Here is a 12,994-nt window from a genome sequence, read left to right as displayed (position 1 = left end):
TTGGAAGCCATGGGGGTAAGACATCTTTTGTTAGGTATCCATGATTTAGATAAGTGGGCAATCTTAAGCGTACAGATATTTTGAACATTGAAGACTTGAGAAGATCCCTTATATTTGTTCCCCAGTCTAAGTTGAATTAGCAGATTTGAGTTGGCTAGGAGCAGGAGGCATTATCATTGTTTCTGATTTAGACAAGGGAAGTACTATCCAGGGTCTCACTTCTGATCATGATTTTGTGTGACGCATGCTGCTGAGTGATTTCGCATGTGATGTTTTCTGCAACCGGTGGTTGACCTGGCCTCTCCACTGAGGTGGACACAGGAATAATAACAATGGGGGGAAGGAAGCAATGAGTGAAAGTCACAAACATACTTATGGGGGAGGCCAGCACAACAGTGAAGAAACCAAAGCTAATACAGTTGCAACCATCTTCAGCCAGAATTGCTTCAGCAGATGATTCATCTCTGCCTCCTCCTGAGGTCACTAGCATCAAAGCTTCCAGCCTTCAGCCAATTTGATTCACTCCACATAATGTCAATAAATAGTTGAAGGTGCTGCATACTACAAAGGCCCTGTCTTCATTCTGACAGGTAGTACCAAAGACTTAGGCTCCAGAACTAGCCACAGTCCCAGCCGCGCAGTTCCAGTGCAGTTATGATGCTGGCATCTATCCAGCCATGTAGAAAATTGTCCAGATGTGTCATAGCCCCATGGTAGGTGGAATGCATTGCCAGAGAGGGTAGTGGAGTCGGCCTCATTAGGGGCATTTAAGCGGCTATTAGATAGGCATATGGATGATAGTATAAGGTAGGGGTGGAGGTTAGATAGACCTTGGGTTTAGGGTAAAAGTTCGGCACAACATCGTGGGCCGAAGGGCCTGTACTGTGCTGTACTGTTCTATGTTCTATAGCCATGAGTATGGTGATAAATCCAACCTGATCAATTGCTGGCCCATCAGTTTACTTTTGATCATCAATAAAGTGATAGAAGGTATTATCAATAGTGCTATAAAGTGGCACTTACTGAGCAGTAACTGTCTCATTGGCACTCAGCTTGCTTTTCACCATGTCTACTCAGCTCCTGATCTCAGTACACGCTTTGTCCAATCATGGACAAGGAGCTGAACTTGAGATCAGGGGTCTTGACATCAAGGAACCCCAGTAAAACTGAAGTCAATGGGATATGGGGAGATCTCTTCGCTGGTTGGAGTCTAGTACAAAGATTGTAGCTGTTGGTGGTCAATCATGTGAGCCCCAGGACATTGCTTTAGGAGTTCTACATGTTAGCATCCAAGGCCCAAACATCTTCAACTGTTTTATCAATGCCATTCCCTCTATCATAAGGACAGAAATAGGGCTGCTCACTGGTAATTGTACAGTTTTCAGCACCACTCTCAACGACTTGAGTACTGAATTGGTCGTTGTAAGTATGCAGCAAGATCATAGCAACATTCAGGCTAGGCTGATATATTGCAGTAGAATCCGTGCCACACAAGTGCCTGGCAATGACTATCTCTCTGACCAGAAAGAATCCAACCACCCTCCCTTTAAATATTCAACAGTGCAAATTAGGAATGTGATGAAATAACCTCCACCCAGGAAGCTATCCAGGACAAGGCAGCCTGCTTGGATGGCACCCCTTCTGTCACATCAAACATTCACTCCCTCCGCCTTGAACACAGTGACCACAGTATGTACCATCTACAAGATGCACTGCAATCACTCACCAAGGTCCTGAGGCAGCACCTTCCAAACCCATGATTCTACTACCAAGAAAGAAGACAGTTGCAAGTTCATGAAAGCACTACAACCTGCAAGTTCCGTCCAAGCCACACACCATCCTGATTGGGAACTATGCTACGATTCCTTCAATGTCACTGGGTCAAAAACCTGGAAATCCTTTCCCTAACAGCACCGTAAGTAGACCTTGTGAACTTACATCTCATTAAAAGATATGTCTCCAGATATTTTTAACCATTTTGATGCATTGTGAACTCCACCAATTACAATTGGAGGAAAATAAATTTGAACAATCCTCTTGACCTACCTTGGAACCAAACTACTGTATAAGTACATGCTTGGACAGATGTGTCTCATGAATGAAGAAAGAGGGCCAGAGGACAAGAACGTGGACTAAGGGTTCAGAAAAGTGGCTGGCCATTGCTTTGCCAACTTACACAGTATATGCAGAGTCTTTCCATTGATACCGACATCCAGTGAAAGAGAATAAATTATCTAAAGATCTGAAAAGTAATGGTTGATATTCTAATTCTGGTCTCCTGTGCAGCTCCAATTTTCATCACTTCACCTTTGGCCATCCTTCCAGCTGCCAAGGCTCTGAGTTCTGCAATTAGCTTGCTGAATCTCTGCATTCTTTTCTTTTCCTTTTAAGTCATTCCTTAAAACCTTTGCTAATGTTTTCATCATCTGTCCTAGTATCTCTTTGTAATTTTAGCATCTCGTTTGTTATTGCTCATGTGAAGCTCCTGGGATTGGTTTGTTACGGTAAGAGTACAGTAGAGGTGCGACATAGCTTGCTGCAAGATTGCCGATAATAAATAGTGGAAATTGGAGACAAACAAGATGTGGCCAATCCCTAAAGGTTTACAGATAGAACACTTTTAGGATCAATATCCTAATCACTGAGAAGCCAGTTCTCTCTCTCCATTCATGAGAGATATCTGTCTGAACATATGTTAATATAATAGTTTGCTTCCAAGATAGGTCGTGGATTATTTAAATTTATTTTCCTCTAATTGGTATTAGTGAAGTTCTCAATGCATCAAAATGCTTAAAAATATCTGGAAACATATTCTTTAATTAGATATGATTTCACAATCCAGAAAGTCCAGAGGTCTAAGTCTTGGTGACAGCATCCTGAAGATGAGTTTTGACTGTTCACAAGCAAGTCTGTAGAGTGTCCAATGATGATCCTACTTTTAATGTGTGTAGCTTTTTAAAAAAAATCTGTCAGAAGTAGTTTCTTTGAATATAATGGAGCTATATAATCAGTAATGCTATTATTTATAATTCCCTTCACTACAGGATGACTATGTGCTTGAAGTGAGGCACTATCAGTCTCCAAAATGGCCAAATCCAGACGGGCCTATAAGAAAAACCTTTGAGCTCCTCAACATGATACGAGAAGAAGCTGCTACAAGGGATGGGCCAACTGTTGTCCATGACGAGTATGTCTTTCTCCTTTTCTAAATTTAAACCCCTCATGCAACAGAGGTCTCAAATGAAACACATGATTTTTAATGAAAATGCCTTCTCAGAAATGGAAATTATCATATTTAGACAAACAAAACGCAAAGTGATGTTGGCTATTAACTGCCTAGTTTGATTGATCCACCGTTTCCTGGAGAAAAGATTGATTTGGAGGTATTTGTTCGGATTCTACAGAGTAACTAGTCTTTCAGCTATCGTGAGGAGATTCTCATTCGGACCAAGCCTGATAATATGCTGTTTCTGAGAGCTGTATGATTGAACTTACTGTTCAGACACCCTATTGTTATGGTAATCAGGGCTGAAGGGAAGACAGGCCTAGTAGAATTTTCAGTTGATCATTACCCTTGATCCAAGTTTGTAATATCCGCATGATTCTGGGACATTTTTGTTTGAAATTTTAATGTTCATTAGATTGACTGTGAACTTTTTAAATTTGGCATTGGACTAGGCTGCAGTTGTATCACAGCAAATATTATACCAAAGTGATGTGAAGATTCTATTTGATACTTGGTGTGTGTGTGTAAAAACCTAAACTCCTTTTACTATTTTTCACAGACATGGAGGAATAACAGCTGGTACCTTCTGTGCTTTGACTAATCTAATGCATCAACTGGAAAGTGAAGATTCAGTGGATGTTTATCAAGTGGCTAAAATGATTAATTTAATGAGGCCCGGTATCTTCACCGATATTGTAAGTCGCCACCACAGTGTATAAATGCAGAGTTCTTTACCATTTTGCCAAAACGTTTCAAAAACATATTTAACCATCTGTCTGAAATTGATGGAAAATCAAAGGCAACCTGGCACTCAGTCTGTGGGCTGCCTCGTGGGGAATGTTCCAATGTACATCGACGGTGTTTGTGTTGAAAGCATCACATTTTATGTGCTGGATTTTAGGTGCCCCCAGTGCTTGCGGAATATGTCATGTGATTAGTCCATCACCTTCACACCCACCCCTGAGTGCACACCCGTAATATGCTCGCTCACCCACACCATTCAAACAAATAATTGTCAGCAAGCCTCTTGACCCAAACAATACTGTCCACGTTATAAATGGCCTGCCCACTGCAACCATAGATTGAAGGCCTATGTGATAACAAGTGGGGGAGACGGGTAACGTATTTCAGGGGCCTCACTCCCTGAAAATGTCTTTTCACCTTTCCTTCTGGGCCATCTGCCCAACAAAACCAGGGGTCCCCAAACCCCGTCTCTAGGTTTGAGGAACCCTCTCCATTGGGTTTACTTTTCTGGGGCAGCCATGATCCTTTTTGGGGCTCCTTCCTGCACTCCACTGCCCATTGCTGAGCTGAATCAGATTGGCTAGCAGCTCCCTAAGGTAAAGTCTCCTCACTCCTGCAGAAGTCCCATTATTAACAAATTTGGTTTGTACCCAATATATTATAGCTGCTGGAACGTTTTTTTGTTTGCAAAGCACTGGCTTCTGGTCAACTTTCCTTTGGGGATGTGTGTCAATCGTAGAATCCCTACAGTGTGGAAGCTGGCCATTTGGCCCATCAAGTGCACACTGACCGTCCGAAGAGCATCCACCCAGACCCACCCCATCGCTGTAACCCAACTTTTCCCATGGCCGATCCACCTTACCCACACATCTTCGGACTTGAGGGGGAACCAAAGCACCCAGACGAAACTCATGCAGACACATGAGCAAACTCCACGCAGAATGTCACCTGAGGGTGGAATCGAACCCAGGTCCCTGGCTCTGTGAGACGGCAGTGCTAACCACTGAGCCATCACGTTGCCCCACAAGATGCATCCACAAGAGTTTTAGCCCTATAATTGAATTTGGTTTAAATCCAATAGGTGCAGTGTGATTCAGCAGGGTGGGGGTGCTATTGAATGAGTGCTCCCAAGGTACCTACTGTGATGATATTCAGCCATAGACTGTGGTCATTTCAGGGTAATTGCTATTCCATCCATTCAGCTGGATGATGCACCTGGGCAGGGAAGAGTTCTCGACTGAACTAGATGGACCTTTGCTAGAGTATCTTCTGACCAAATCTCGGAGGGGTAGTTGAGGCTGCTGAGTGCTGATAATTGTGGGAAGATGAAATGCTCACAATTCTTGCATTGCTCAGATTTGCCAGAATTCCCACAGGAAGCAGGGTAGCTGCTAAATGTCAGCATTGTGCTCTGAGCACAGGTTAACTGTGCACAGCTAGCCATTATGGAGAAGAAAATTCTAAAAGACTTTCAATAAGTAATCATATGACAGTTGCCCATAATAAAGGGTTAACTATTTTTGTTTCACTGGGGAAATTACAAAAAAGGAAATACAGAATTGGGGTTTGATATTACCGAATATATCTTGAACTAGCTGTATTTTAGAAGCCATTTCATGATTTGTATTGGGACGATTTCGACCCAATCAATGATTCCCAACAGTGTTACGAGAAGACTGAGATATTATTTCTCCACAGGATCAGTACCAGTTTTTGTACAAAGCTGTCCTCAGCCTAGTCAGTACAAGAGAAGATGAAAACCCTGCAGCTACATTGGAAACCAATGGCATGGCCATGTCTGCCAATGACTGTAATGGAGCAGAAAGCATGGAGTCTCTGGTGTAACAGTGCAAGGAATATCATCACCAGCAGAGGCAAACAAAAAAGAAACAAAATCCTATTTAAGATCCTGTTAACTATACAGGTATCCATTGCAAAATCCTGGTATCCACTTTGTGTCACTAATGAACACCGACTGGTGGGTGACTTTTACATAAAAGAAAAATTGTTAGCAGAAATCGTTTGTGCAGTGTGTGAATGTTTCATTTGCATCACGCTGGCCCGACTGATGTTCGCTGTAGTTGCATTTTCAGCATGTTCAGTGTCAAGTTCCATGGTCTGCTTCCAGTCTGTAACAATTTAAGTGGGTGGGGGGGTGGGGGGGTGAAGAGAGAGGGGATTGGGGGGCATCCATGACAGTGTCTTCTAAAGAAGTTTCTGGAAGAGAATATTGAATGCAACATCAATGGTTACTAGAGTGCTGCTGCCCAAGACTTGTTTCTCTATTTTCTACAATATCAACACCATTTAAAAGACCAACATTCAGCAGTGCTCAAGCAGTGTACTGTATGTACAGAATGAAATAGCAGTGTTGATTAAGTCTGGATAATATGGATATCATATTGTTAAAGAAAGAAAATTAATCTTCTAATACATAATGTAAATAGTAGAACAATGAACCTGTCCATGGACCAAATCTCTATTTATAATTCTAGATTTTTATATTTTACTACAGAGTCTTTTCTAGTCTTTTTTGATGTTCTGACTACATGGTCGTTGTAGATGGCAATTTATTAATGTTTAAACATGTCTCTAATTCAGCTTTGGTTCTAAATCTCATGTCAGATGTTTATTAATGACTTATTTGATGTAATTTTACAAATAACAGCATGCAATTTTAACACTACTTGTACAACAGAAATAGTAAGTTCTAGAAAGACTTCTCACAGAAAAGTTCCAGATGATGTGTGATTTGGTTGCGACTGATGTTTTTACATTATGGCTACTGCAGAAGAATTAAAAATATGAGGTTTATCAGCTGATTAGCACTGGCTGTCATTATTGGGAGTCTGCCAATAGCACCTCGTGAGGCACATCTATCAATATGTCTGGAGTTAGAGATTAACTTTCATATCTGCAGCAGCTTTACAGCATCCTGACTTCTAAAAATAAAAAAAAACACCTACCCAATGTCAGTCCCACATTTAACTTCTGGTCAAAATGCAGAATTAGGAATGTCCATTACAATATCAGGACTCTGGAAAGAAAATTATTAATAAAGTAATCCTTTTTGTATGATAGAAATGCAGTTTGAAGTTTAACTTCAATGCATTATCTAGCAAGTCTGCTTAAAACATAAATGTATTAACTCCTCTCCCTGCATGTTGCTCAGCACACAGGTAATTCAATTCATTTGCTATCTGTGTAAGTTACTCTGTCAATAACCACACCCTTTGTTATCTTAATATGCCATAATTTGTGCTTTGCATTTTATTTGAAGCCTGAAAGAAAAATTTTGGCATTCTACTTATGAAAATTACATTTTCATCTGAAAAGTCAGTAGTTAAGCAATGAATAGCAAGAACACTAAGTAAGAACATTGGATGGCATGTTGTCTAACTGGATTAGAGCCATTTTGAACTGGCTCAGTGGTTAGCATTGCTTCATCACAGCGCAGGATGTATGAGATTGAAAATATGGGAATTGGTGGAGATGCAAAAAAAAAGTGGCTAATTTAAAAGTGAAATAATAAAATGGTAATCAAGGGGATTTTAGTTATGTACACAAACTGGAAAAACAGGGGTTGCTCTCCTTCTGATTGATAGAGGTGAGTTGATAGAGCTGTTCAAAATAATGAATGGTTTAGATAAGTGATTGTTTATTCATAGTCACTGAGGGTCTGTTGCAAGAAAACCCAGAAGCAACGTTTGTGATCTGGAATATACTAACTGAATGGGTAATAAATGAAAATTCTGTAGTCACAATCTAAGGGAATTTGGATGAATACTTGAAGTAACTTGATTTTAAAAAAAAACACTTTGGATAAAATGAAAACTGATTGCAAGACCCTACCAAAGCACAAGTCTCTTCTCGTGCTGTATCATTCTGACTGCTGCCTGTTTCTACTGCCCACCTCGGTCTCTAATATATATCCGAATAGCATGTTAAGCACTTCGGTTGGTTTTTGATGCAGGAATTTTTGCTCTGTCCTTTTCATCTGTGTCTATTTCACAGACTAAATCACTAAGTGCAGCATTTTAAAGACTTTAGTGAGAGAAAAATCATAGAGAGGGGGTGGAGAAACAAAGAAAAAAAACAACAGTGTAAAATTTAACTCGATTATTTCAAAAAATGCAAAGAGGATTTTCACGTACGAAAAATCTAAGAACATATTAGAAAGCTATTGTATTACCAATACAGAAGTTAGGCAACTGTTAGATAATATTTCTACATGTATTCTTGGGCCTTAATGTGATGGGTGCATTTTTTTTTTGCAAACATTGTAAACAGACAAAAGTACAGGTTGTTAGAATTAAGTGATCAGAATTTTCTAAGATACCCCTTTCCCCAGATGATGCTTTTACAACTGGCATAGATGAGCACAAATTCTCAAAATTTTATTGAATAAGGTTGCACATTGTGGGGTGGGGACGGGGGGGTAGTTAAAAAGGAAACACTTCCCATGAAATGCTTTGATAACATCTAATGTTTTAACACCTGTGACTTTTGAAGTTGAAAAATTTAATTAAGAGGGAAGTCGATATTTAAACCCCGAGACTTCTCCAGGAAGAATTAAGAGAAAAGCCCTAGCTTTTAAACAGTTTTTCAAACCATAAACATCATTTCTGTAGCAATGTTGAACCTTAAAATATTCTAAGATACATTGAGTGAGACAAGATCATGCAAAGAAGCATGATTTAATCTGTGTATAGAAAGAAGTCTCCACACAAAGTATTACCAATAAATTGTACACTGTATTGAAACCATTGGATAATGGTCAGCTTTATTCACAAATCTGAAAAGCTGTCTGATGTCACTTTTTTTTTAAACAAATAAGTCCAGGATTATTATTTAATTATTGCAACTTGCAGTCTGCAATGATTAAAACTGCAATGATTAAAAGTGTCATTAAGTTTTGCATCTTTTTACTTAATCATGATTGACTACGCCAGAAAATCTCGCCAAGTGGTTGTCTGTCCAAAGAAAGACCAGCAGCAGCGAGTGGACAAAAGAATTTCACAGGAGCAATTTGGAAGTTTCAGTTAAAAATGTGCTAAGTACTTCTGGAAAATTTAAGATTGGAATATTACTGAATAATTTCCATGTCATGAAAAGGTACTGCTTGAGGTGTACAAAATGCCTTCAGCCTTGATGCGATCCAGAATTGGTTGATAGATATCTTTGGTCATTGGACCAAGTATTCCTTTAGTGGAGATTTCACCTATTAAAATACAATGAAATTTCAACAATGTAAAGGAATTCAAAGTAGCAAGTGGCTTAAGCATAATGACTTTTGATGGTGGGTGAAGAGGAAAGTACATATCAGATTAAGGCAGTTATCAACAAACAAACGAACAAACAAAGGGCAAACATGTTCTGTCATTATTATGTCTAATAACTACAGGCTTAACACTCCCACCAAGCACACTCACCAACTGAATAACACTTACAGTTTTATTTTTAAAAGTCTTGACACAGTTACATTAAAATTATACCACTAAAATAGGTGCTTATTCTCCCCAGGCTCTTCCCTCCACCTTACTTCATTTAATACTATCAAAATAATCTTCTGTTTCTTGCTTTCTCATCCATTTATCTAACTTCCCACTAAATGCATCTGTCTTTTGCCTCAACTGTTACAAATGGCTCCACATTTTAGCCATCCTCTTTGTAAAGAAGTCACCCTGAAGTTCCTTATTGGATTTACTGGTGTCAATTAATAACAACCTTTGTTTCAGATTCTTCAAGTGGAAATATTTTGTCTTCATTTATCCTATAAAACCTTATAATAATTTAAGGACCTCTAAGCCTCACACCTCCCACCCTCTCTCAGCATGTTCCTGATAATTACAACATAACAGTTTTTCAACAAGCTCAACACTGATTGGGAATGGCGTCTGCATTGGCATTTCTGCCTGTAATCCTTAGCCAAGAAATTGGTTCTGCAATTATTATTCATGTCTGCAGCACCATATCTTTCTTTTTTGTCACGAAGCATGAACCTAAGAACAGATTAACTGGTCATTTGACCCAGTTGTGTTTTATGTTATTGATTGGGATGAGGTGGTGATAGTGGTAACGTCATTGAACTAGTAATCCAGAACTCAGGCCTCTGTTCTGGAGACATGGGTTTGAGTTTCTTCACGGCAAATGGTGAAATTGGAATTCTATAAAGACGCTGAAATTAAAAGCCAGTTTAATGGTGACCATGTAACCATTTTTTGATTGCCATTAAAAGTAAAATCTACTTTAGTAATGTCCTTTTAGGGAAGGAAATCTGCCATTCTGACGTGTTCTGGCCTACATGTGACTTCAGACTCAGAAACATATGGTTGATTCTGAAGTGCTGTCAGAACTAGCCCTAGGGATGGATAAAAGAAACATTGCTCTTGCCAACCACGTTCACATCCCATACAAAAAAGGTTATTTCTCAGAACACCAAGAGAATAGTGTGATGAAATTGCTATACCTACCTAGATGGGCAGGAAATGAGCAACAGGCTTTCAGTGAACCTGGAACCTCCAACAATGCAACACATTCAATAGTGCATTAACATCAACCCAGATTATGGCTTTGAATGCACAAAGTTTCTAAGAACAAGATTAATGTCTCTACATCAGTCCAAATTTGCCTGGGACTGTGGGGGTAAGGGATGTATTCGTATCATTTTTGTCTGGGATATCTGGTTCAATGTGTAAATTTTCATTAGGGTCCAGAATTTGTCATATAATAGTTCAGCACAGCCACGGAAACCAAAAGTATGCTGAATCAAGGGAAGCATCAGTATGATCATTGAACATATCACTATGAACAAGTTAAAGGAATTACCATCCAAAACCATCTCAGCACTGATGGCACAGGGGTAGCCAACAGTTTTTGCCATTGCTGAGAAACCACCAACATCACCATAGACCACCAGACTATCGTGTTTAGTTTCTAGTTGACCCGAAGGGTGTCTAATGCCAACACTGTTCCTCAAGATAACCAAGTCTCTTTCACCAGGAGCTAAAATAAAACAGATAATGTTCAAACAAGGATGTTAGGTAACTGGAATCAAAACCTGTTTTCAAATATTCATATTGAAGATAGAGGATCACTGCTCCACATCTTCTCAACTAAACATATTGCCCATTGAAATTCAGCTGTATAAATGAATGTTAGTCCATTCATTAGATGTGGATAATGTGGAGGTGCCGGTGTTGGACTGGGGTGGACAAAGTCAGAAATCGCACGACACCAGATTATAGTCCAACAAGTTTATTTGAAAACACAAGCTTTCGGAAACTCAGTCCTCTTTCAGGTGATCTTTCCCTTCATTCGTCACCTTACACCTGAAGGAGGTCTGAGGCTCCAAAAGCTTGTGTTTTCAAATAAACCTGTTGGACTATAACCTAGTGTCATGTGATTTCTAAATGTGGTTGAACAGACCACTCCAGTACAATAGCAATCTTAACTTAGCATAAAGAACAAAGGTAGGAATGGATCATATATTCCATTGAAATACGATCATGACCAAAGCACTATGAAATCATCTTCACACCTTATACCCTTGATCCTTGATTATGCCAAACAATCAGCACTGTCCTCTCATGCAGCATGAATGTTGTCTATTCTTAATTTGGTATTTCTTCCAAATTATCCTGATGAGTACAAGATGAAAAGCTTCAACAAGAATTTTTTTTACAACAAAACTCAAGAATTATAGCCTTGGGGACGTGATTGTAGAGTTGATTTAAACCTGTCCCTATTGCAGAAGGGCTGACACAGATGGCAACAAACAAGTGATCGTTCTCCACCTCAACCTTTAGCACAAGATGGACAATTTTCACTGAAATGATTAGTTGAGATTTCCTATTAATATGCACAATGGTAGTTTGCTACTGATACATATTTATAGCATAGAGAGTGAATTTGAATGATGCCAACTTGTGTTTCTCAAATACGCTAGGAATTTCTGGAGTCTCAAGGTCTTGCTGTTCCACACTTCATCAACTGGATGAGATGGCAGTTGTATAGTTTTAACTAAAACCAGCAAATTCTGTTGAGATAATAAGACAGATTTCATCTAAAAGAGATTTGTTACATACATTGTCTGATTTACTTTATTTGCAGCACAGTTGTTTTAATTTTAGCATTTTAGTTCCCCACCCCCTATTAAACTTATCATCTCTCTTATGAAGGTAGTGACCACCTTCTCACTGCTATCAAGTGCAAATTTAGTTGACCAAATGAAATTTGATGCTCGAACAGGACTGGAAACTGTTTCGAGTGAAAGATTCCATACCTTCCTCGTTATGCACACAGTTCAACTAAAATTTTAAAGCACTTTATTGGTTGTGATGTGCTTTGCGTGATCATGACAGACACTATATTAATACAAATATTTCCATTCTTAGAATTTATTTTTAACACAAAATACTAAGAATAGAAAAAAAAATTCTTAAGTAACTTACCAACTAATATCCAATGATATTGCTATTTAATGAGTTAGTGGGATGGACTTAGCAGCAAATGCCGATATGGACTTCTCATAAATGGAGTTCCAGTGCATATCTAAATGTCCAGGGGTTTAGCTAAAGGGCTAAAATTTTGATTTGAATTTAAAAGCAAGGTGTTTCAATTCTGTAAGTCACGCCTTTTCTTCTTATTTATAATTCATTTTTTGTAATTTCATAATGCATTATTTGAAATAAAAAGAAGTTGGTAAATTCAGTAAAGTTAAAACTTAACAAACTGTAATGCTGTTCATACCATAGGCAAGTTTGGGCTCAATGTGCTTTGCAAAAGTTTCTAGAAGGCTCTGTTCTTTCCGAACTGGTTCATCTTCGAACAGCCCAAGCCTTTATCAAAAGCAAATAAATGTCACAATGAGCATTTGACAGATTCGTAGCCATTTAAAACAAACAGTCTTTTAAATTGGAAACATGTTCTCTATTTCATCATATCTTTAGGGTGTGTGTGTGTGTGCGCGCACGCGAGAGAGAGAGAGCAAAGAGAAATGTGAGGGGCAAATTCTCTGCTAGT

General features: G+C 39.0%; 2 protein-coding genes across 4 annotated transcripts in view; one reads left to right on the top strand and one right to left on the bottom strand.

Annotated features, from left to right (window-relative positions):
* The window catches only part of LOC109937591 (receptor-type tyrosine-protein phosphatase zeta-like), a 239,525-nt gene extending 232,938 nt beyond the window's left edge, over nt 1–6,587 (top strand). The window contains exons 24-26 of the mRNA XM_048607832.1: nt 3,045–3,187; nt 3,786–3,921; nt 5,669–6,587. Of these exons, the coding sequence (XP_048463789.1) occupies nt 3,045–3,187; nt 3,786–3,921; nt 5,669–5,815 (426 nt within the window). The 3' untranslated portion in view covers nt 5,816–6,587. The remainder of the gene's footprint in view (nt 1–3,044; nt 3,188–3,785; nt 3,922–5,668) is intronic.
* Nucleotides 6,588–8,727: 2,140 nt separating this feature from the next.
* The window catches only part of aass (aminoadipate-semialdehyde synthase), a 61,190-nt gene continuing 56,923 nt past the window's right edge, over nt 8,728–12,994 (bottom strand). For all 3 annotated transcript variants that reach the window (XM_020536093.2, XM_048607433.1, XM_048607434.1), the window contains exons 22-24: nt 12,722–12,810; nt 10,799–10,975; nt 8,728–9,191 (exon numbers count right to left, since the gene is read on the bottom strand). In XM_020536093.2, the coding sequence (XP_020391682.1) occupies nt 9,076–9,191; nt 10,799–10,975; nt 12,722–12,810 (382 nt within the window). In that variant the 3' untranslated portion in view covers nt 8,728–9,075. The remainder of the gene's footprint in view (nt 9,192–10,798; nt 10,976–12,721; nt 12,811–12,994) is intronic.

The sequence above is a fragment of the Rhincodon typus genome, chromosome 18 (genome assembly GCF_021869965.1).
Source record: "Rhincodon typus isolate 14 chromosome 18, sRhiTyp1.1, whole genome shotgun sequence".
In the NCBI taxonomy this organism is placed as follows: Eukaryota; Metazoa; Chordata; class Chondrichthyes; order Orectolobiformes; family Rhincodontidae; genus Rhincodon; species Rhincodon typus.
Note: the sequence above shows the minus strand (reverse complement) of the source record. Positions and strands in the feature narration are given on the sequence as shown.